Source organism: Oncorhynchus gorbuscha, linkage group LG07 (genome assembly GCF_021184085.1).
Source record: "Oncorhynchus gorbuscha isolate QuinsamMale2020 ecotype Even-year linkage group LG07, OgorEven_v1.0, whole genome shotgun sequence".
NCBI classification, from domain to species: Eukaryota; Metazoa; Chordata; class Actinopteri; order Salmoniformes; family Salmonidae; genus Oncorhynchus; species Oncorhynchus gorbuscha.
In genome coordinates this window covers 52,289,824-52,314,016 of record NC_060179.1, presented here as the reverse complement: position 1 = coordinate 52,314,016, position 24,193 = coordinate 52,289,824, and the positions used below count along the sequence as shown (strand labels likewise).

The following is a 24,193-nucleotide window of genomic DNA, read 5'->3' as shown; positions in this document are numbered from 1 at the left end:
AACCAGACAGGGCTTTCTGTCAGGCAACAAAGTCAGATTGCAGCTCTAACCTGGTCAACAGTTGGGGCAATGGCATACATAAGTGTCATCTGCACACAGATGACTATTACAAGAGAACTATTTATATAAACAGTCAAGAGAACAGGTCCCAGTACCGACCCCTGCGGTACGCCTTTTGTAATATCCAGGAAACTAGACTTGACACCATCAAAAATCACGCATTGTGTCCTATCTGACAGATCATTCTCAAATCACTGGCAAGAAGCCTGATCCAGGCCTATTTCAGTCAGCCTTTGAATAAGAATGTTATGGTCAACCGTGTCGAAGGCACCATATAATAACACTATGACTATTAAAAACCTCTTGACGCTACCCATCCCTTTAGAGGGATAACTGTCATCAACAACCGCTGAATAGCATAGCTCCACATTCACATAATATTACTAAAAATATTTATATTCTTGAAATCACAAGTGCAATATTGCAAAACACAGCTTAGCCTTTTGTTAATCCACCTGTCATGTCAGATTTTTTACAGCGAAAGCAATCCAAGCGTTTGTGTAAATGTATCGATCGCATGACAAAACATTAAGTACACTTCGAATCAGGTAGCTTGTTTTAAGTTTCTTGCTCCGTCTCTACACACAAACCTGTCAGAAGATCCCACCACAACAGGACCAAGCAGCGTGCCCAGGAGGAGATGGCATCCTGGATTTGGGAGGAGATCGAGGAGAGAATATCCTGGACATAGGAGGAAGACTTGGCAAGACACGAAAGCCTGCCGTGGAAACAGACGACAGGAGAGAAGGGAGGACAGCGACGACGCCGGGGTTCACGGCCAGGGAGAAAGCCCAAAAGACAGCCCTAAACATTTTTGAGAGGGGGAGGCACACGGGGTGGTTGGCGAAGCCAAGGAATAAGCCAGAGACCGTCAGGGAGTCGAAGGAGGAACTCAACGAAAGATTCCGGAGAGAGGTGGTGGCGATGAGAGTGCTGCAGAGCGGGCGCGCTGAGGAGTGTGACACCAGTCCGGTGTCATCTACACCAGTTTCACGCATCTGGCCTCCCCAGAACGGTACGTCCTATGTCTCCTCCACGCACTCGCCCTGAAGTGTGTGTCACCGTTCCGGTACAATTTGTGCTGGTTCTATGTATCAGGCCTCCAGTGCACCTCCCCAGTCCAACGCCGGTGCCCAGTCCAGGCACGGCGTCCATTCCTGCTCCATGGCAGGAATCTTCCTCTGCACCAGTGCCCAGTCCAGGCACGATGCCCAGTCCAGCTCCATGGCCGGAGCCTTCCTCTGCGCCGATGCCCAGTCCAGACACGGCGTCCAGACCCGCTCCATGGCCGAAGCCTTCCTCTGCGCCGGTGCCCAGTACAGGCATAGCGGCCAACTCAGCTCCATGGCCGGAGCCTTCTTCGGCGCCGGTGCCCAGTCTGGGCACAGCGTTCTACCTGGCTCCATGGCCGGACCCGTGGTCTGGGCGGGGGCAAAGTCCCGCACCAGAGCCGCCACCGATGCTGGCGGATCCGCGAGCAGAGTGGGTACTGTCATGCCCTGACCATAGAGAGCCTTTTATTCTCTATGTTGGTTAGGTCAGGGTGTGACTAGGGTGGGTTATCTAGGTTGTTTTATGTCTATGTTGGCCTGGTATGGTTTCCAATCAGAGGCAGCTGTTTATCGTTGTCGCTGATTGGGGATCATATTTAGGCAGCCATTTCCCACAGTTTTTTTGTGGGATCTTGTTTTTGAGTCAGTGCATATTGCACCTCAGTACCGCACGGTCGTTGTTTGTTTCTTGTTTTGTTTTAAGTTTCACATAATAAAGATGTGGAACTCCATTCACGATGCGCCTTGATCCGTCTCTACACACGAACGTGGCAGTTATGGCAAGCCTAAATAATGTCAGGAGTAGAAATTAGCTTAACAAGTCAGATAATAAGTTGCATGGACTCATTGTGTACAATAATGGTGGTTAGCATGATTTTTGAATGACTACCGCACCTCTGTACCCCACACTTTCTGTAAGGTCCATCAATCGAGCAGTGATTTTCAAGCACAGATTCAACCACAAAGACAAGGGAGGTTTTCCAATGCCTCACAAAGAAGGGCATCAATTCGTAGTCATATTTCTTTAAAGCAGATATTGAATAACCCTTTTAGCAACGGTGAAGTTATTAATTACACTTTGGATGGTGTATCAATTACACGCAGTCACAACAAAGAAAGACACAGGCATCCTTCCTAACTCAGTTGACGGAGAGGAAGGAAACCGCTTAGGGATTTTGCCATGAGGTCAATGGTGATTTTAAACCAGTTACAGAGTTAAATGGCTGTGATAGGAGAAAACTGGGGATGGATCAACAACATTGTAGTTACTCCACAATACTAAACTAAACTTTAAATAAAAAGAAAAGGAATATAACTAAGCACAGGCAAAGTGCTAAAGGAAAACCTGGCTCAGTCTGCTTTCTAGCAGACACTGAGAGACAAACCCACATTTCAGCAGGACAATAACCTAAAACACAAGGCCAATAATACACTGGAGTTACTTACTAAGACGACATTGAACGTTCCTGAGTGGTCTAGTTACAGTTTTGACTTAAATTGGCTTGAAAATCTATGGCAATACTTGAACATGGTTATCTAGTAATTACCAACAACCAACTTGACAGAGCTTGGAGAATTTGTTAAAGAATAATGGGCAGACGTACCAAGAAATACTCCCAGCTGTAATCGCTGACAAAGGTGATTCTAACATGTATTGACTCAGGGGGTTCAATATTTATCTCATCAAAATATATTAGTGTTTCAGTTTCCATTCATTGTAAAAACAAATCGAAATTTTCTTCCACTTTGAAATGACAGAGTACGTTGTGTAGATGGCAACAACAAAAAAGAACAATTAAATAAATGTTAACCCCACTTGGTAACACATCTAAATGTGGAAAAAGTAAAGGGGTGTGAATACATTGTGAAGGCGCTGTAATACAGTACATGCACTGCATTACACTTTGATTCAGTCAACTCTGACAATCGTTGATGCCCTACTGATCTAGGGTTGATGTTCGTGGTTCACTGTAGTGGCCATCCTAGAGAAGCTGGTGACGATCATACGTCACCATTTCCTGTCACAATCTGTCAAATCCGACGAGTGATCAACACAACTCCCAAACACTCCCAATGCTCTCACTCCCAGTGGATACGATAGAAAGGGAGAGTACACTGTTTCGACCAGCGTAACTGCCTGTCGACACTTAGACAAACAGAGAGCGCTCTTGCTGTTCCTGTTGCCTTGTAGTCAATCCTTAGGTCATACTAAAGGCCTCCCTCGGGTCTACTCAAACGCTATGGGTCTCTATGGCAATGAGGGAGGTAACAGCAACACATACAAACACAGTTGGTTTCACAGCGCTCGTGGAAATGACTGTTGCAAGCATCTGTTGTTTAAAATGCGGTATGAGTTTAGGGGCATTCGATCAATCCCGTTCCAAACAGCACATGGAAGTGATTACATTTGCTTTTGAGTTCCTGTAGAATGCCATGGAATGGATGAGCATTCCGGAATACTGACGTAGACGTTAGGGCTCTCGGAATAATGTGATTTACGCCTCTGTAGCATGCAGAAACCTCTGGCTTAATCCTGACCCACTCCAATCTGAGAGGGGAGATAACACGGGCGGGATGCCTGGCCCCTACCCAGACCATCAACCCCAAAGCACAAAGGGCTGAAACCCTGAACTTTTAAACTGAACTATGATAACCTTTGCATTCAATTCAATTCAATTCATTTTCCTGCTTCAAATTCAACTTCAGAGGATTTTATGCATTTTGTTTATGGTACACCAAGCATATGGTGGCTTTTGTTGTACGTAACCAGTTTGTTTAACATTGATAGTCTGGCAATGGAAAAGTCAATGATCGACAGGCATGCAGTTGCTTCTGGCGTCTTTTACTTGCAGCACAACAATAATTAGGCCTTGTCCAGTGCAGTCATTTAATCTATAGTAGGCCAACTCAATTATACACCGTGGAAATTGAAGGGTAGGCTTATGCTACTACAAGAGCAAAAGTGTGTTGACATATTTTCTTTGCTCATAGAACAGTATAAGCAGTTTGAAATGAACTCAGTGACACTCTGACATTGTGTTTGTCAGGGGGTGGGTGGAGGAGGCATGCATACTGCACCCTCTGCACATCAGAAGAGTCCACCAATCGCCTGTCTTGTTGATATTGCCACAACGTGCCAGTTGCCTTTATAAACTCTGGAAGCTCACATAGCAGCCTCACAGAGGGAGTTAGAGCATCTTTGTTGACTGGGAGCAGCAGACCAACACAGCTCAATTTAGTGAAAAGCGTCTGACATTTATTTGCAAATGTATGTTACGTTTATCTATGCAGATCAAACATATTTTTTGTAGAAAGTCGTAAAGTTTAAAGAGTAGTTTTGTGGCAACTTTGTACATTTTTAGATACTTTAATATTTAACCATGTTTTGGTCCGTCTTCTGCGCAACTTTACTTCTTGCTCCTCTAGTTTGCGAGTCAAGAGCCAAGCGATATGTCATCGGCTGTCCAGATAAATGTGACACATTTCTATGTCCCCCGATCCCTGCGGACTGTATGGCCGGCGACATCCTTGACCAATGCGACTGCTGTCCGGTCTGTGCGCACGGAGAAGGTGAGGTATGCGGCGGCACGGGGAGACTAGGGGACCCGGAGTGCGGAGAGGGCATGGACTGCTCGATATCGGACGGAATTGGGGTGTCCGCCACAGTAAGGCGTCGGGGCAAAAACGGTGTATGCGTCTGCAAAGGTGCGGACCCGGTGTGCGGCAGTGACGGGGTGTCCTATCGAAACATCTGCGAACTGAAGAGATTGAGTAACCGGGCTCTGAAGCTTCAGCAGCCACCGGTCATCTTCATACAGAGAGGAACCTGTAGCAAAGGTATGTGTCCATGTTGGAATTCAACATAATGTATCAAAATCACTCTATGTTAGACCCATCAGCAAGCATGCACGATGTTGTGCGTAAAACCATTATGTGTAGAAGGTGTAGGCCTAAACCAAATGGAGATGATATTATCCAGTGAATTGGTCTGCGGTAAATTATCCTCCTTAAATAATACGTTGCAAAGAAATGAAATGAAATGACTGTAAATATGACGGTTCAAAGGGAACTGACTTACTGTGGTGTAGAGCATTTTGGACCCAGTGGTAGAGCCAGTTTGTCAGAATGTATCACAATCATACCCAAGACATTTAACCGTAGCCTACCAGTCAAACTAGACAGAGCTTTAGTGTCTTTAAATGTTTTTCACAAGGAGATCAGATGTTAATGATATGTCTAAAAAATATCTTAAGTTGTTGGTTAATAGTACATCTTAATGCAGTTGGATTGACATTTCAGTGGTGTGCCTTCATGGCTGTTTTGACTAATTAAGTGACTTGTAAGGCTCCACATGCAGATAGTTCGATCTGAGTTGGCACAAAGCTGGCTGCAAACATCAGCTCTCAGTACTTCAGTTTAGTGCATCTTATGCCAGAGGTCTTTCATTCCAAAGTCACATTCTATTATATTAATCAAGGGTCAAAACCTGTTTAAATCAGACTTTCTTGGGAACTTGGCGTATGCAGTGTAAATCAATTCTGTCTTTCTGCCGATGTGTATAGTTGTGATGCTTGGCCTTGAGGTATATATATCTAAAACACACACACCTAGATCATTTCGTGGCAGTTGTAACTGCATTCATTAGAAGAAATTGAGGACCAAAGTGCAGCGTGGTACGTGTTCGTCATTTTTATTTAACTGAACACTGAATAATCAAAGCAACAAAGGAACAACCGAAACAGCTCCATCAGGTGCGAACCACCCGAAACAGAAAATGACCACCCACAACTAACAGTGGGAAAGAGCTACCTCGGTATAGTTCTCAATCAGAGACAACGATAGACAGCTGTCCCTGATTGAGAACCATACCCAGCCAAAACAAAGAAATACAAAAACATAGAAAAGGGAACATAGAATGCCCGCCCTAGTCACACCCTGGACTAACCAAAATAGAGAATGAAAGCCTCTCTATGGCCAGGGCGTGACAGCAGTTCGTTTTCTGCTACACTGGAGCCTCTCTGTTACTTGAGCCCTATCTGATTAGACAGACTACAGAGCACAGGAAGGTGAAATCTCAGCTCAGTTTAGCTCCTGTCTGAACATTTGAGTATCCAACTCCTGCTCTCTTCATTCCCTCCTCCTCCCCCTTCTTTTCAACCTCGTCCTCCGCCTTCTCTTCCCTCTCCGAACTTTTGAACACAAAACTCTGTCCCAGATTCTGGGACTCTGTTTCCCCCTTCAGGTCAGAGGACTGGCTTACCTTGATATGAGTTTACCTCACCACCCCAAAAATAGCTGTTTCACTCAATAACCGAGCACAGGACCGCTCAGAGCTGAGTGAAGTCTCCAGGAGTTTCAGCCAAGCCAAAGATCTGGAAGGTCTCTGAGTCACAAGCTGCTTCCACCTGTGATGTCATAGCATCTGGTCCTCATGGAGTCAGTAGATTGTATAACTTCTACCAGATGGATCCAGATCTAGGTCAAATTCTACAGTCATAGAGCCATGTTTTGTCAACCCATTTCTTCATGAGGTGACTCATTTTGCATATACAGTATGTGTGACTGACAGACAGGGATACAAGATCAACGAAACACTGTAGGTAGAACGTTCACTGGGCTGGTGACTTAATACCTTTTGACTGGAAAGAAATGTGAATAAAATCTCCTACCATAACATGTTTTGTACACAACAGATTTAGTTGGTTCAAATCAAATTGGTTTAGTTTGTTTTATTTAATTGGTAGCTAAGTTAACTAATACTTTGTTAATACCTCTTTATTTATTTCTCTTGATGATGCTCTGTCCTCTGTTTGAGTGACACGATGGAGATCGCTGTGACAGACCATCTGACAGTGAAAGACCATCGCCCAGACTCTGAAGAGCTGAAGGTTGATCTGAAGGTAGTCAGAGGGTCCAGACTGAAATGCAGCCTGCTACCCAGTGCGTTCGGTAGAGGGAGGAGAGGGGCGGCTTCCGCATGGGAAAACGTATGAACCACTGATGTCAAGAGCACCATGGGAATAACAGTGGATGCTTGACAAGAATGCCCATGTGCAGGCATGGACACACAGGTCACATGCATGGGCAGAGATGGATGGGTTATTGATTGATTGACAAGCATTGTTTCAAGGGCAAGGGCACAAAGTTAGCCCAGCAGAGGTTTTGATCTTTTGCAAATCCTGGTAGTATTTCAATAGACTCACAGATTCTGCAAGAAATCCCTCAACCATGCAAACATTTGGACAGGAAAAAGAACTTGTTGAGGTAGATTTATTCCACACAGTTGTCTTAGACCATATCTGCAGTATTAGGTCATTACAATTACACTTCCTGCCAGCCTCTGTCTTTCTATGTTCTCACTTCACTCCGAGAGTGTGATATGAGAGGGACCCATGAGGCCAGACAGCCAGCCAAGCCAAGTGTCAGTGTCATACAGTATAACTGATGAATTTACGTGTGTGTGTGTGTGTGTGTGTGTGTGTGTGTGTGTGTGTGTGTGTGTGTGTGTGTGTGTGTGTGTGTGTGTGTGTGTGTGTGTGTGTGTGTGTGTGTGTGTGTGTGTGTGTGTGTGTGTGTGTGTGTGTGTGTGTGTGTGTGTGTGTGTGTGTCAAGAGTTTTCTCATTCCTCTCGCATATCATCCAGAAAATATGTTTATCTTGGATAATAATTCCATTAGGTTTAGCTAACTGGAGTCAAAATAACATGCCACAATACTACTTCTGTGTATCTATTTCCCAACCTGCCTGTGTGTCTCTGTTCAATCATGCTGTAGGCATTCAGTGCACCAAAGAGATGGTGTGACTGTTAGTGATTAAGAAAGTCCTCCATTTACAGCATATTCTTTGATCTTTTATCAAATCGGCAGTATTTTCATGTGATTTGATTAAAGGCTGTTTTATATGGCATGCCAGAGTGCATGTCTCTATCTGCAGGTCGGGTCGAGGGAATTTCTTTAGGTCTGTGAAACTCCTTAGACTGAGATAATATTAATGGAGCTGTTAGGACCTGTTGGATCGACACCATGTTGCCAGAAGCTAATACACCACAGTGCAGAGCAAGGAGAATGTCTACGCACCATCCAGCCCTGTGTCTGGCACTATCTAGTGCTATTTAAAACCCGAAAGAGATCTTTGGCTGTCCCCATAAGAGAACCTGTCATGTTTTGTCATATATTGTCATGTCTTGTCCTTGTGCTTCCCCTTCTGTTCATTTCCCCCTGCTGGTCTTATTAGGTTCTTTCCCTCTTTCTATCCCTCTCTCTCCCCCTCCCTCTCTCCCTCTCTCTCTCTCTCTCTCTCTCTATCGTTCCGTTCCTGCTCCCAGCTGTTCCTCATTCTCCTAACTACCTCATTTACTCTTTCACACCTGTCCCCTATTTTGCCCTCTGATTAGAATCCCTATTTCTCCCTCTGTTTTCCGCTTCTGTCCTTGTCGGATCATTGTTTGCTGTTCGCTGTTCTGTGTCCTTGTTCCGCCCTGTCGTGTTTTTACCTTCTTCAGATGCTGCGTGTGAGCAGGTGTCAATGTCAGCTACGGCCGGTGCCTTCCCGAAGCGACCTGCAGTCTGTGGTCGCGTCTCCAGTCGTTCCTCTCTACTGACGAGTGGATTTCAGTTTTCCTGTTTTTGCATTTACCTAGATAATATCCAGGATTATCGCTTTTGTTTAAGACTGGAATAAAGACTCTGTTTCCGTTAAGTCGCTTTTGGGTCCTCATTCACCAGCATAACAGAACCCTTTTTGGTTCCATGTAGAACCCTTTTGGTTCCAGGTAGATCCTGGTAGGACCCTTTTCACAGAGGGTTCTACATGGAATCCAAAAGGCTTCTCCCTGGAACCAAAAAAGGATTCTCCTATGGTTACAGCCCGAAGAACCCTTTTGGAACCCTTTTTTTCTAAGAGCTCAGGTGTCCGTGTGACTGTCCCTGTTGTTGTGGTTGGGGGTGATTGGGGGAGCTCAGTCCAGCCCAGTTCAGCCCATCTGCAGTGCATTATGTTTAGCCTATCATAGGTTGTGTGAGACCAAACCACACCAAATAGGGGTTTTAAAATAACTCTTTCATCAGTTTGCGAGGTGGGTTGGAAAGGTGCTGTTTATTAGAAAGAGGAAATGGCGTATAGGCCTAGAGATATTCGTTAACTGGACCGACACAGATCTAAGTGGAAGAGATGAATAACCAAAGGAAAAGGGGTAATTGCAGATGTTTTTGCACGCACTGCATCTGTTCCCTAACCAAAGTTGCGCAAGTTAAAATAAAGTGTTTTGGTTATACAAGTTCAGATTTGAGTCACTTCCTGAGTTTTATAAGCTCGGTGAGGAGATCAGAAGACTGACCAGGCTGTACAATATCCAGCCTCAAAGCGGATCTTCCAATTTCCCTATTTCAGGTTGATCTGGATTCTGTCACTCACACTACCCTTGTGGATGTTATCAATGGAGTTGTTTATACAGTATAGTGATGATCGGAGGTCCAATGCGCTCTTAACGGTTGTTTATAAAAGTTTATTCCATGGCATTGCTGAATACTTGTTTCTGATTGGCTTGAAAGGCATTATAGAGCGTGCATTATTTCCCGATCACGCACAATATATTTGCATGGTAGAATTCAATGGCTATAGTTCATTCTTACAGATTCTATCTTTGAGCTACTTTAAAGATGCTAAATTAAAATTGAAAACATAATTGGCTGAATTCGATTTTCACAATGGCAAGCCAGGACTGATGGTTTGGTTAGCTAAAATATCAAGTCTGTTTGTTTGGTTACCATGACACTACTGCCATGGTACTGTAGCTATCTAGTAAACTGGCTACCTACTTTAGTGGATTTTGAACACATTTCTAGCGGGGCTCTGTGTGTTCTCTTGAAAATAATGCAACTCCGTGGAAGGTCAGTTCTACTCCCCTAGCGCGTCGTGGAACACACCTTCCACTTAATTCATTATTTTCCAGAGAACGCATAGTCTCTGTTGGTTATCTCTTACATATTGTAGAGTATACAGTATTGGATATACAGTTGAAGTTGGAAGTTTACATACACTTCGGTTAGTCACTAAAACAAGTTTTTCAACCACTCCACACATTTCTTGTTAACAAATTATAGTTTTGGCAAGTCGGTTAAGGACATCTACTTTGTGCATGACACAAGTCATTTTTCAACCATTGTTTCCAGACAGATTATTTCACTTATAATTCACTGTATCACAATTCCAGTGGGTCAGAAGTTTACATACACTATGTTGACTGTGGCTTTAAACAGCTTGAAAAATTCCAGAAAATGATGTCAGGGCTTGACATCATTTGAGTCAATTGGAGGTGTACCTGTGGATGTATTTCAAGGCCTACCTTCAAACTCGGTGCCTCTTTGCTTGACATCTTGGGAAAATCAAAAGAAATCAGCCAAGACTTCAGAAAAGCAATTGTATACCTCCAAAAGTCTGGTTCATCCTTGGGAGCAATTTCCAAATGCCTGAAGGTACCATGTTCATCTGTACAAACAATTGTATGCTAGTATAAACACCATGGGACCACGCAGCCGTAATACCGCTCAGGAAGGAGATACATTTCTGTCTTCTAGAGATTAACGTACATTGGTGCGAAAAGTGTAAATCAATCTTAGAACAGCAAAGGACCTTGGGAAGATGCTGGAGGAAACAGGTACAAAAGTATCTATATCCACAGTAAAACGAGTCCTATATCGACATAACCTGAAAGGCCACTCAGCAAGGACGAAGCCACTGCTCCAAAACCGCCATAAAAAAGTCAGACTACAGTTTGCAACTGCACATGGGGACAAAGATCGTACATTTGGAAAAATGTCCTCTGGTCTGGTGAAACTGTTTGGCCATAATGACCTTCGTTATGTTTGGAGGAAAAAGGGGGGAGGCTTGCAAGCTGAAGAACACTATCCCAACCGTGAAGCACGGGGGTGGCAGCATCATGTTCTGGGGGTGCTTTGCTGCAGGAGGGACTGGTGTACTTTACAAAATAGATGGCATCATGAGGTAGGAAAATTATTTGGATATATTGAAGCAACATCTCAAGACATGGCTTAAGGGCAACAAAGTCAAGGTATTGGAGCGGCCATCGCAAAGCCCTGACCTCAGTCCAATAGAAAATGTGTGGGCAGAACTGAAAAAGCATGTGTGAGCAAGGAGGCCTACAAACCTGACTCAGTTACACCAGCTCTCTCTCTGGAGGAATGGGCAAAAATATCCCCAACTTATTGTGGGAAGCTTGTGGAAGGCTACCTGAAACATTTGACCCAAGTTAAACAATTTAAAGGCAATGCCACCAAATACTAATTGAGTGTATGTAAACTTCAAGAGTGTGCAAATCTGCATCAAGGAAAAGGGTGGCTACTTTAAAAAATCTAGAATATAAAATATGTTTTGATTTGTTTAACACTTTTTTGGTTACTACTTGATTCCATATGTGTTATTTCATAATTTAGATGTATTCAATTTTATTCTACAATGTAGAAAATAGTTAAAATAAAGACAAACCCTTGAATGAGCAGGTGTGTCCAAACTTTTGACGGGTGCTCTATATATATATATAATGATTCAAAGTATTCATATGTCTTGACTTTTTCCACATTGTCTTACATTACAGCCTTATTCTAAAAAAATAGTGTTTTTTTTCCTCATCAATTTACACACAATACCCCATAATGACAAAGCAAAAACAAGTTTTTAGAATTTCTTGCAAATTTATTACAAATGTAAAACTGAAATGTCAAATACACTTTACTCAGTACTTTGTTGAAGCACCTTTGTCAGCGATTACAGTCTCGAGACTTCTTGGGTATGACGCTACAAAGTTGGCACACCTGTATTTGGGGAGTTTCTCACATTCTTCTCTGCAGATCCTCTCAAGCTCTGTCAGGTTGGATGGGGAGTGTCGCTGCACAGCTATTTTCAAGTCTTTCCAGAGATGTTCGATCGGGTTCAAGTCCAGGCTCTGGCTGGAACACTCAAGGACATTCGGAGACTTGTCCCGAAGCCATTCCTGAGTTGTCTTGGCGCTATGCTTAGGGTCGTTGTCCTGTTTGAAAGTCCATGTCTGATGGCTCATGTCTGAGGTCCTGGGCGCTCTGGAGCAAGCTTTTCATCACAGATCTCTCTGTACTTTGCTCCGTTCATCTTTCCCTTGATCCTGGCTAGTCTCCCAGTCCCTGCCACTGAAAAACATCCCCACAGCATGATGCTGCCACCACCATGCTTCACAGTAGGGATGATGCCAGGTTTCCTGCAGATGTGACTCTTGGCATTCAGGCCAAAGAGTTCAATATTGGTTTCATCAGACCAGAGATTCTTGTTTCCCATGGTCTGAGAGTCCTTTATGTGCCTTTTGGCAAACTCCAAGCAGGCTGTCATGTTCCTTTTACTGAAGAATGGTTCCGTCGGGCCACTCTACCATATAGGCCTGATTGGTGGAGTGTTGCAGAGATGGTTGTCCTTCTGGAAGATTCTCCACATAGAACTCTAGAGCTCTGTCAGAGTGACCATCGGGTTCTTGGTCACCTCCCTGACCAAGGCCCATCTCCTCTGATTGCTCAGTTTGACCGAGCGGCCAGCTCTATGGAGAGTCTTGGTGGTTCCAAACTTATTCCATTTAAGAATGGAGGCCACTTTATTCTTGGGGATATTCAATGCTGCAAAAAAAAATTGGTACCCTTCCCCAGATCGGTGCCTCAACACAATCCTCAGGTGTGTGCCTTTCCAAATCATGTCCAATCTATTGAATTTACCACAGGTGGACTCCAATCAAGTTGGAGAAACATCTCAAGGATGATCAATGGAAACAGGAAGACCTGAGCTCAATTTCGAGCCTCATAGCAAAGGGTCTGAATACTTATGTAAATAAGGTATTTATATATATATATATATATATATATATATATATATATATATATATATATATATATATATATATATATATATATATATATATATATATATATATATAATTTTTAAAATTATTTTATAAATGTGCAAACATTTATAAAAACCTGTTTTCGCTTTGTCATTATGGGGTATTGTGTGTAGATTGATGAGGAAAATGTATTTAATACGTTTTAGAATGAGGCTGTAACATAACAAAATGTGGAAAAGGTTAAGGGTTCTAAATACTTTCTGAATGAACTGTATGTATATATATAGTTTAGTGCTCAGACTTTGAACAAACATTTTATACAGATAGAGTAGACTGGTCCAGTCCAAGCCAAAATAATCATTTCCCCCCAGAAATGAGATACCCTCTAATATCAGGGCTTGAGGCAACATGATATACCCCTGCATGTATTTGATGTTATATTAATAGTGTGTTTCTGGAATGTTTTCCAGGCCAGGAGAATCCAGACAGTCTGCGCCACAGATATAACTTCATCGCTGATGTGGTGGAGGAGATCGCTCCCGCTGTGGTTCATATTGAACTGTACCGCAAGTAAGGACCTCCCCTCTACACACACACACACACACACACACACACACACACACACACACACACACACACACACACACACACACACACACACACACACACACACACACACACACACACACACACACACACACACACACACACACACACACACACACTAACCACAGTAGATGTACAGATATCTGGGCCATATTCATAAAGCGTCTCCAAGTTCGAATGCTGATCAAGGATTAGGTCCTCCGTATCTTATTCATTATCATTTAAAAGTCACAACTGATCCTATATCAGCACTGCTATACTCTGAGACACTTTGTGAATACGGGCTCAAGTATCTGATGCTGTTTTTCCCAAGAAAACTTATGACAACAAAGTTACCAACTATTACCCTGATCAATTATATTGCGGTGGAGGGAGTGTTAGACAAATAAATACCTATAATTAGTACTGTAGATGTCAGGCCAGATCTTGCACAGCTGTGTACATAGTTGTCAGCCTGACAAAGTGGGTCCTGTTGTAGCCATAAGGAGACAAACATATCAGTGTGGATGACGGATCACCACCTCAAGCTGAACTTCGGCAAGACGGAGCTGCTCTTCCTCCCGGGGAAGGACTGCCCGTTCCATGATCTCGCCATCACGGTTGACAACTCCATTGTGTCCTCCTCCCAGAGCGCTAAGAACCTTGGCGTGATCCTGGACAACAAACTGTCGTTCTCAACTAACATCAAGGCGGTGGCCCGTTCCTGTAGGTTCATGCTCTACAACATCCGCAGAGTACGACCCTGCCTCACACAGGAAGCGGCGCAGGTCCTAATCCAGGCACTTGTCATCTCCCGTCTGGATTACTGCAACTCGCTGTTGGCTGGGCTCCTGCCTGTGCCATTAAACCCCTACAACTCATCCAGAACGCCGCAGCCCGTCTAGTGTTCAACCTTCCCAAGTTCTCTCACGTCACCCCGCTCCTCCGCTCTCTCCACTGGCTTCCAGTTGAAGCTCGCATCCGCTACAAGACCATGGTGCTTGCCTACGGAGCTGTGAGGGGAACGGCACCTCAGTACCTCCAGGCTCTGATCAGGCCCTACACCCAAATAAGGGCACTGCGTTCATCCACCTCTGGCCTGCTCGCCTCCCTACCACTGAGGAAGTACAGTTCCCGCTCAGCTCAGTCAAAACTGTTCGCTGCTCTGGCTCCCCAATGGTGGAACAAACTCCCTCACGACGCCAGGACAGCGGAGTCAATCACCACCTTCCGGAGACACCTGAAACCCCACCTCTTTAAGGAATACCTAGGATAGGATAAAGTAATCCTTCTCACCCCCCCCCTTAAAATATTTAGATGCACTATTGTAAAGTGGTTGTTCCACTGGATGTCATAAGGTGAATGCACCAATTTGTAAGTCGCTCTGGATAAGAGCGTCTGCTAAATGACTTAAATGTAATGTAAATGTAACAAACATGCTCCCCGGCCCTCCTGCTAATAAACACATCATCGGGTCATTTGTTCAAGTGATCTTCAAGAGGAATTGCCATGAGCAAAATCCCAGTGTATGTTTGGCAGTAGTAGCATGTGGTCTCCTCATGAACATGTGGACTTACACATTTTGCAGAACAGTTCTTCTACTTGTACGTGTTTTAGGTGCAAACAGATGAATAATGCTTCCTTGTTGCCCCGTTTCCCCGTCTCACCTTGTCTCCCTGTCTCACCCGCTGGCTCCCTGTCTCACCTCCTCTCCCTGTCTCACCCTGTGTCTCCCTGTCTCACCCTCTGTCCCCCTATCTCACCTCCTCTCTCTGTCTCACCCTATATGTCCCCCTGTCTCACCTCCCCTCTCTGTCTCACCCTGTGTCTCCCTGTCTCACCCTCTGTCCCCCTGTCTCACACTCTGTCTCCTGTCTGTCCTCTCCCCAGGATGGTGTTCTCTAAGCGTGAGGTGGCGGTGGCCAGCGGCTCTGGCTTCGTGGTGTCGGAGGATGGCTTGATTGTGACCAACGCCCACGTGGTGGCCAATAAGCACCGGGTGAAGGTGGAGCTGAAGAGTGGCGCCACCTTCGATGCCAAGATCACAGACGTGGACGAGAAGGCAGACATTGCCCTCATCAAGATCAACACCCCGGTAAGGCCTGTTTTACCTCTCTCGATGCCTCTCTTCTCCAGCCATCTCTGAATGCACTGGCGCTTATTCTGTATCTTTTTTACAAGCTCTTCTGTTTACCTCAACCTCACTTTTCTCTCTTTAACTCACTCCTTCCGTATCTAGCTCGCCATCTTGATCTCGCTCGCGCACTTGCCCTCCCCATCTCTTTCTCTGAGATGGCGCCAGAGAACAGGAATGCAATGGAGAGGTTAAGAGCGGCTATGAACGGAGTAGACAAATAACATAAGTATTTTTTAGGTAGTCTTTCATCTGCCAACACAGACTGGATTAATTTATTTATGGCCAACAAATTCCTGCATGAAAAAATGGTCTTCATAACATTCTTGGAGCAGGCCAGGTTTAATATATTTGCATGGCGGTATTGTTGATATAGGGCGCTTCAGCAACGAACATTATTAATTGTAAAAACGGTGAAAAACGTTCAAGAGCAGGAGGGTCTTTTTGTGCTATGATTTAGATGTAATTGACTGTTTTTAGCCTTGCCAGCACACGCTACCGCCCTCCTGAAGTCTATTACCAGTCAGCACCACATGAAAAGCTAACTATTTGCTGGCAGAAGTGGGTACACTTCAGGCTGAAAAGTAAGTTTCACACATCCCCATGTGTTACACGTGCGTGCATGTGCTTGTGTGGGGGGTGTGTCCGGAGCATGGCAGGCTTCTTTCTGTGCCACCTTGCTGTCAATCCTCTCAGGCCTCTGGCTTATTCCTGGATGCTGCTTGATAGCTTGTCACTTTTTACGTGGCAACTGCAAGTTTCAACATCATAAATCCATTTCTGACAGGTTTTTTTTCATCATATGTCTTTGATAAAGTCTGAGCGTGGACAGTGTGTTTTTTCTTCTCCCATAATGACTTCAAGTCTCTTTAATAGTTAGGAACTGTTCCACTGTTCTCAGTTAACATATTGTACAATATTAGTTCTGGAGGCCTGTAAGTTCCAGATATCATCTGACCCTTAGAGACCTAAATTGTTGAAAGTCATTAAATGACAATTACACTGTAATAACCCCACCATAAACACAGAAAGAACCATTAGGAGAGAACCCAAGGACTGACAGACCCCTTCCAGACGAAGTGACCAAACTCCCTGACCCTGTCCTGGAGCACGAGGTTGGAAAGAGGTAATGGTGTTTGGTGTAATGGCGGTTGCAGGTCTGTGTCCAATAATAATAAATAATATATGCCATTTAGCAGACGCTTTTATCCAAAGCGACTTACAGTCATGTGTGCATACATTCTACATATGGGTGGTCCCGGGGATCGAACCCACTACCCTGGCGTTACAAGCGCCATGCTCTACCAACTGAGCTACAGAAGGACCACGGTGGGCCACGGTGGTAGCTAGCCTGCAGATCGTCCTTAAAGCGGCGCCGGAGTCGCACAGATGCACCCTGCTGGGCGGGTATCTGCGTGTGCCTTTGGTTTGCTCGCTGCTCCTCTTTCCATCACTTCAGATGATGAGTCGGTGCAAGCTTCGGCGGCGTCAATGGACAGGCAGTAAAAGAGAAATGGTCTCCTGTTGGCAACAAGGACATGACGATGTTTCTCTGTGTCTCTTGCTTAGTGACTGACTGACTAAATGGCTGAGTGGATCTGGGTCATGGCGGTGCTAATCGCCAGTGTTCTACCTACACCTTCTGGGCATGTGCAAACAGAAAGCTGGACCTCGTCTTGACTTTAATAACCCTAGATGGAACTAGGTTTTGCTGTTACTGTATAATAATTAAATGGATTGCCTGGATTACAGTGCATTGTGAAATTATTCACCCCCCCCCCCTCGGTATTGTTTGCTATTTTGTTGCCTTACAACCTGGAATTAAAATGTTTTTTGGGGGGTTTGGTATCATTTGATTTACACAACATGCCTACCACTTTGAAGATGCAAAATATTTTTTATTGTGAAACAAACAAGAAATATAACCAAAAAAACTGAAAACTTGAGCATGCATAACTACTCACCCACCTAAAGTCAATACTTTGTAGAGCCCCCTTTAGCAGCAATTACAGCTGCAAGTCTCTTGGGATATTTCTCTATATGCTTGGCACAACTAGCCACTGGGATTTTTGCCCATTCTTCAAGGCAAAACTGCTCCAGCTCCTTCAAGTTAGATGGGTTCCTGCTGGTGTACAGCAATCTTTAAGTCATACCAGATTCTCAATTGGATTGAGGTCTGGGCTTTCACTAGGCCCTTCCAAGACATTTAAATGTTTCCCTTTAAACCACTCAAGGGTTGTTTTAGCAGTATGCTTAGGGTCATTGTCCTGCTGGAAGGTGAACCTCCGTCCCAGTCTCAAATCTGTGGAAGACTGAAGCAGGTTTCCCTCAAAAATGTCCTTGTATTTAGCACCATCCATCATTCCTTCAATTATGACCAGTTTCCCAGTCCTTGCTGATGGAAAACATCCCCACATCATGATGCTGCCACCACCATGCTTCACTGTGGGGATGGTGTTCTCGAGGTGATGAGAGGTGTTGGGTTTGTGCCAGACATAGTGTTTTCCTTGATGACCAAAAAATATACATTTAAGTCTCATCTGACCAGAGTACCTTCTTCCATATGTTTGGGGAGTCTCCCACATGCCTTTTGGCGAACACCAAACATATTTGCTTATTTTTTTCTTTAAGCCATGGCTTTTTTTCTGGCCACTCTTCCATAAAGCCCAGCTCTGTGGAGTGGACGGCTTAAAGTGGTCCTATGGACAGATGCTCCAATCTCCGCTGTGGAGCTTTGCAGCTCCTTCGGGGTTATCTTTAGTCTCTTTGTTGCCTCTCTGATTAACGCCCTCCTTGCCTGATACATGTGTTTTGGTTGGCGGCCCTCTCTTGGCAGGTTTGTTGTGGTGCCATATTCTTTCCATTTTTAAAAATCAAATCAAATCAAATGGTGCTCCATGTGATGTTCAAAGTTTCTAAAAAGTTTTTAAAAATGTATAACCCAACCCTGATCTGTACTTCTCCACAACTTTGTCACTGACTTGTTGGGAGAGTTCCTTGGTCTTCATGGTGGCCCTTGCTTAGTGGTGTTGCAGACTCTGGGTTCTTTCAGAACAGGTGTATATATACTGAGATCATGTGACAGATCATGTTACACTTAGATTGCACACAGGTGGACTTTATTTAATTAATCATGTGACTTCTGAAGGTAATTGGTTGCACCATATCTTATTTGGGGGTTTCATAGCAAAGGGGGTGAATATATATGCACGCACCACTTTTCCGTTTTTAATTTCCTTAACTTTTTTGAAATACGTTTTTTTTTTTTTTCACTTCACCAATTTGGACTATTTTGTGTATGTCCATTACATGAAATCCAAATAAAAATCTATTTAAATTACAGGTTGTTATGCAACTAAATAGGAAAAAGTGATGAATACTTTTGCAAGGCACGGTGTATCACTGTACATGTCTCGATCTCCGTGAACTTTAGAGGAAGCCTGGACATCAGTGTTAAACAGACTGATCTTCTTTAGCACAAATTATAGTCCTCCATTGCATAGCCTATTGAGAGTGATGAAACGTGTTTTCCCGGAAATGCATAAATATTTTCAGTGATGCTATCTGCACACTGTATAATTATGGCCCTTGGGACTCGGCTGAGGAAGTTCACTAATCTTATCACGTGACCACAGTGGGACGGAGGTTGGATAGGCAGGAGAGTGGAGCTAAGGCTGGTATCAGAGGGAAAACATGTATAGTACATAGATTTGATAGCTGTCGTACTGTTGAAGTTCTCTATGGAGGACAGATGGGCACAGTACAGAAGGTTTTACAGGGAACCTTGCCAAAGTTAGTCATTCCCGAGGAAAGAACGAACATCAAGCAGCCTGCAATAAACACTGGTTGGGGACATGTGTCCATGTTTAAATGTCACTAAAGTGAATTTCTATGGATGAGTCACTTCCAAATGCTGTGTACAGTTCTGTCAAACTACAGGAGTGCCATGGTTAATCATAGTCCACACAACAAGAGAAGCCTTTGTTTTTCTGACTATGGCTCTCTGTTGCTGTGGTGGCTGGGTTTGTATGTGGTTCGTGTGATCTTTGGCGCTGTGTCATTGGAAGACAGTTCACACAAAAACAGACCTGCGTTGTAGTATCTCCCTTGCGGTCTAGTACTAGGACGCCTCGGCCAATACTGTGCCCTCTTGCCATCATGAAAAGTTTGTACTTTTTGAAAATCCTTCCGTTCTTCATGTCTGCGCTGTGTCTTTGTTCAGCAGACATTCTAGTCTAGATTTGGTCATCGTCCAACATGGTTTCTATGGGCACAAAGGGCCATTCTATTCGCTCAATGCCATCAAGCTTGGATGATGGCAAAGAACTGCATCCATTAGAGTATATTGTCACCGTGCTCATTAATCGAACATCTACATTAACATATAATTGAAGTGGCCCTCAACTGACCTTCATTTCCCCGGATCTGTACAGCACAGGACATTTCCTGGGGCCGTGCTTCCTGCATCCAGGGGGATAAGGTCCCTAACTTTGCTACATAACCTCCATCTGGAGGGCATTACCCATCCTACTGAATGAACTGCCTTGAGCTCTCTGTGCAGTAGCAGTACATGGTATACCACAGCTTCACATCTGTCAAAGGACCCTTCTACAATTTCCCTCTTAAAACCTCTGAAAACCTTTTTACAGGATCAATGTTAGTCTAACTGCGCTGTCCAATTTACAGTGGCTATTACAGTGAAAGAATACCATGCTATTGTTTGAGGAGAGTGCACAGTTATGAACATGAAAATGTATCAATAAACCAATTAGGCACATTTTGGCAGGCATGATACAACATTTTTAACAGGAATGCAATGGATCATTGGATCAGTCTAAAACTTTGCACACACACACTGCTAAATTGCGCCTAAACTGGAATAATGCATTATGGCCTTGAAATTGAAAAAAGGGTCTGATCCTTAAGAGGTGTGATCTTCACCTGAAATATCCTCAAATGAACCAGACCTGTTTATATGAAGGCCGTTGAGTAGTCAGATGTACTGTAAAGAGGAAGATCTGGGTGCCATGTGGTTCACAGGTGGAGGCGTATTACTGTATGCATTAATGTTAGATAATGGCTACGAAGAGCTTGTTTCCGCTGGTCAGCAAAGAGATGCTGTCCAACTCTGAGGCCAAAGTTAACCCTCTGTTACACTGCTACTGTGGACAATGACAGCCAGAATTCTAACGTGAAGTTTGCGAGCGTTACGTAACGAGAGTTTTCATCAATCATTCATTGATGTCAAATGAGAGATTTTTTTACAGGCATCAAGTTAAGATACGGTCTGAAGACCATGTTGAGAAACTTTGTTGAATCTTCTTGACAGAGACAGAGTCGTCTCAACAGCCCCACACAGATGACGGAGTATGGTGAATCAATCAAAAACATGTACAAAGTAAACAGGTTTTAGGTCAACTAAACAGCTGTTAAACCTCTACCATACCGTCTCTCCATCCAGCAGATGTTGTCTTTATCCTGCTACACTTTTTCCATGTTCCATGACTAATCCAATAAGCTATAAAAAAGGTTTTTTAAAGAATAGAGTTGCACACTCTGTGAATAAACTCCCAGTGTTATGCAGGTGAATGAGGACCCAAAAGCGACTTTACAGAAACAGAGTTTATTCCAAGTCAAAACAGGAATACTGAAACCCTCTAGTCAGTAGAGGGGAACAACTGAAGATGCGACCACAGACTGCAGGTCGCTTCGGGAAGGCGCAGGCCGTAGCTGATCTAGACACCTGCTCACACGCAGCATCTGAAGAAGGCAAAAAACATGACAGGACGGAACGAGGACATAGAACAGCAAACATCAAACAAGGATCCGACAAGGACAGAAGCGGAAAACAGAGGGAGAAATAGGGACTCTAATCAGAGGGCAAAATAGGGGACAGGTGTGAAAGAGTAAATGAGGTAGTTAGGAGAATGAGGAACAGCTGGGAGCAGGAACGGAACGATAGAGAGAGAGAGCGAGAGAGGGAGAGAGGGAGGGGGAGAGAAAGGGATAGAAAGAGGGAAAGAACCTAATAAGACCAGCAGAGGGAAACGAATAGCAGGGGAAGCACAGGGACAAGACATGATAATCAATGACAAAACATGACAGTACCCCCCCACTCACCGAGCGCCTCCTGGCGCACTCGAGGAGGAACCCTGGCGGCAACGGAGGAAATCATCAATCAACGAACGGTCCAGCACGTCCCGAGATGGAACCCAACTCCTCTCCTCAGGACCGTAACCCTCCCAATCCACTAAGTACTGGTGACCACGTCCCCGAGAACGCATGTCCATGATCTTCCGTACCTTGTAAATAGGTGCGCCCTCGACAAGGACGGGGGGGGGAGGAGACGAACGGGGGCGCGAAGAAAAGGCTTGACACAGGAGACATGGAAGACAGGGTGGACGCGACGAAGAAGAAGCAGTCGCACAGCGACAGGATTGACGACCTGAGAGACACGGAACGGACCAATGAACCGCGGAGTCAACTTGCGAGAAGCTGTCGTAAGGGGAAGGTTACGAGTGGAAAGCCACACTCTCTGACCGCGACAATACCTAGGACTCTTAATCCTACGTTTATTGGCGGCTCTCACAGTCTGCGCCCTGTAACGGCAAAGTGCAGACCTGACCCTCCTCCAGGTGCGCTCACAACGTTGGACAAAAGCCTGAGCGGAGGGAACGCTGGACTCGGCGAGCTGGAGAACAGAGGAGGCTGGTACCCAAGACTACTCTGAAACGGAGATAGCCCGGTAGCAGACGAAGGAAGCGAGTTGTGAGCGTATTCTGCCCAGGGGAGCTGTTCTGCCCAAGACGCAGGGTTTCGAAAAGAAAGGCTGCGTAATATGCGACCAATCGTCTGATTGGCCCTTTCTGCTTGACCGTTAGACTGGGGATGAAAACCGGAAGAGAGACTGACGGAAGCACCAATCAAACGACAGAACTCCCTCCAAAACTGTGACGTGAATTGCGGGCCTCTGTCTGAAACGGCGTCTAACGGGAGGCCATGAATTCTGAACACATTCTCAATGATGATTTGTGCCATCTCCTTAGCGGAAGGAAGCTTAGCGAGGGGAATGAAATGAGAACCTATCGACAACCGTAAGAATCACAGTCTTCCCCGCAGACGAAGGCAGACCGGTAATAAAGTCTAAGGCGATGTGAGACCATGGTCGAGAAGGAATGGGAAGCGGTCTGAGACGACCGGCAGGAGGAGAGTTACCTGACTTAGTCTGCGCGCAGTCCGAACAAGCAGCCACGAAACGGCGCGTGTCACGCTCCTGAGTAGGCCACCAAAACCGCTGGCGAATAGAAGCAAGCGTACCCCGAACGCCGGGGTGGCCAGCTAACTTGGCAGAGTGAGCCCACTGAAGAACAGCCAGACGAGTAGAGACAGGAACGAAAAGAAGGTTACTAGGACAAGCGCGCGGCGACGCAGTGTGAGTGAGTGCTTGCTTTACCTGTCTCTCAATTCCCCAGACAGTCAACCCGACAACACGCCCTTCAGGGAGAATCCCCTTGGGGTCGGTAGAAACCACAGAAGAACTAAAAAGACGGGATAAGGCATCAGGCTTGGTGTTCTTATTTCCCGGGCGATAAGAAATCACGAACTCGAAACGAGCGAAAAACAACACACAACGAGCTTGACGTGCATTGAGTCGTTTGGCAGAACGGATGTACTCAAGGTTCTTATGGTCAGTCCAAACGACAAAAGGGACGGTCGCCCCCTCCAACCACTGTCGCCATTCGCCTAGGGCTAAGCGGATGGCGAGCAGTTCGCGGTTACCCACATCATAGTTGCGTTCCGATGGCGACAGGCGATGAGAAAAATAAGCGCAAGGATGGACCTTATCGTCAGAATGGAAGCGCTGGGATAGAATGGCTCCCACGCCCACCTCTGAAGCGTCAACCTCGACAATGAATTGTTTAGTGACGTTAGGAGTAACAAGGATAGGAGCGGATGTAAAACGCTTCTTGAGGAGATCAAAAGCTCCCTGGGCGGAACCGGACCACTTAAAGCACGTCTTGACAGAAGTAAGAGCTGTGAGAGGGGCAGCCACTTGACCGAAATTACGAATGAAACGCCGATAGAAATTAGCGAAACCGAGAAAGCGCTGCAACTCGACACGTGACTTAGGAACGGGCCAATCGCTGACAGCATGGACCTTAGCGGGATCCATCTGAATGCCTTCAGCGGAAATAACAGAACCGAGAAATGTGACAGAGGAGACATGAAAGGCGCACTTCTCAGCCTTCACATAGAGACAATTCTCTAAAAGGCGCTGGAGTACATGTCGAACGTGCTGAACATGAATCTCGAGTGACGGAGAAAAAATCAGGATATCATCAAGGTAAACGAAAACAAAGATGTTCAGCATGTCTCTCAGTACATCATTAACTAATGCCTGAAAGACAGCTGGAGCATTAGCGAGACCGAACGGCAGAACCCGGTATTCAAAATGCCCTAACGGAGTGTTAAACGCCGTTTTCCACT

General features: G+C 45.0%; 1 protein-coding gene across 2 annotated transcripts in view; it reads left to right on the top strand.

The window, feature by feature from the left end:
* Window positions 1–4,267: 4,267 nt before the first annotated feature.
* Window positions 4,268–24,193, top strand: part of LOC124040004 (serine protease HTRA1B-like) — a 31,816-nt gene continuing 11,890 nt past the window's right edge. Inside the window, exons 1-3 of one of the 2 annotated variants that reach the window (XM_046356688.1) lie at window positions 4,268–4,949; window positions 13,458–13,557; window positions 15,463–15,667. In XM_046356688.1, coding sequence (XP_046212644.1) covers window positions 4,493–4,949; window positions 13,458–13,557; window positions 15,463–15,667 — 762 coding nt within the window. In that variant the 5' untranslated portion in view covers window positions 4,268–4,492. The remainder of the gene's footprint in view (window positions 4,950–13,457; window positions 13,558–15,462; window positions 15,668–24,193) is intronic. The other variant, XM_046356689.1, reaches the window with a different exon arrangement.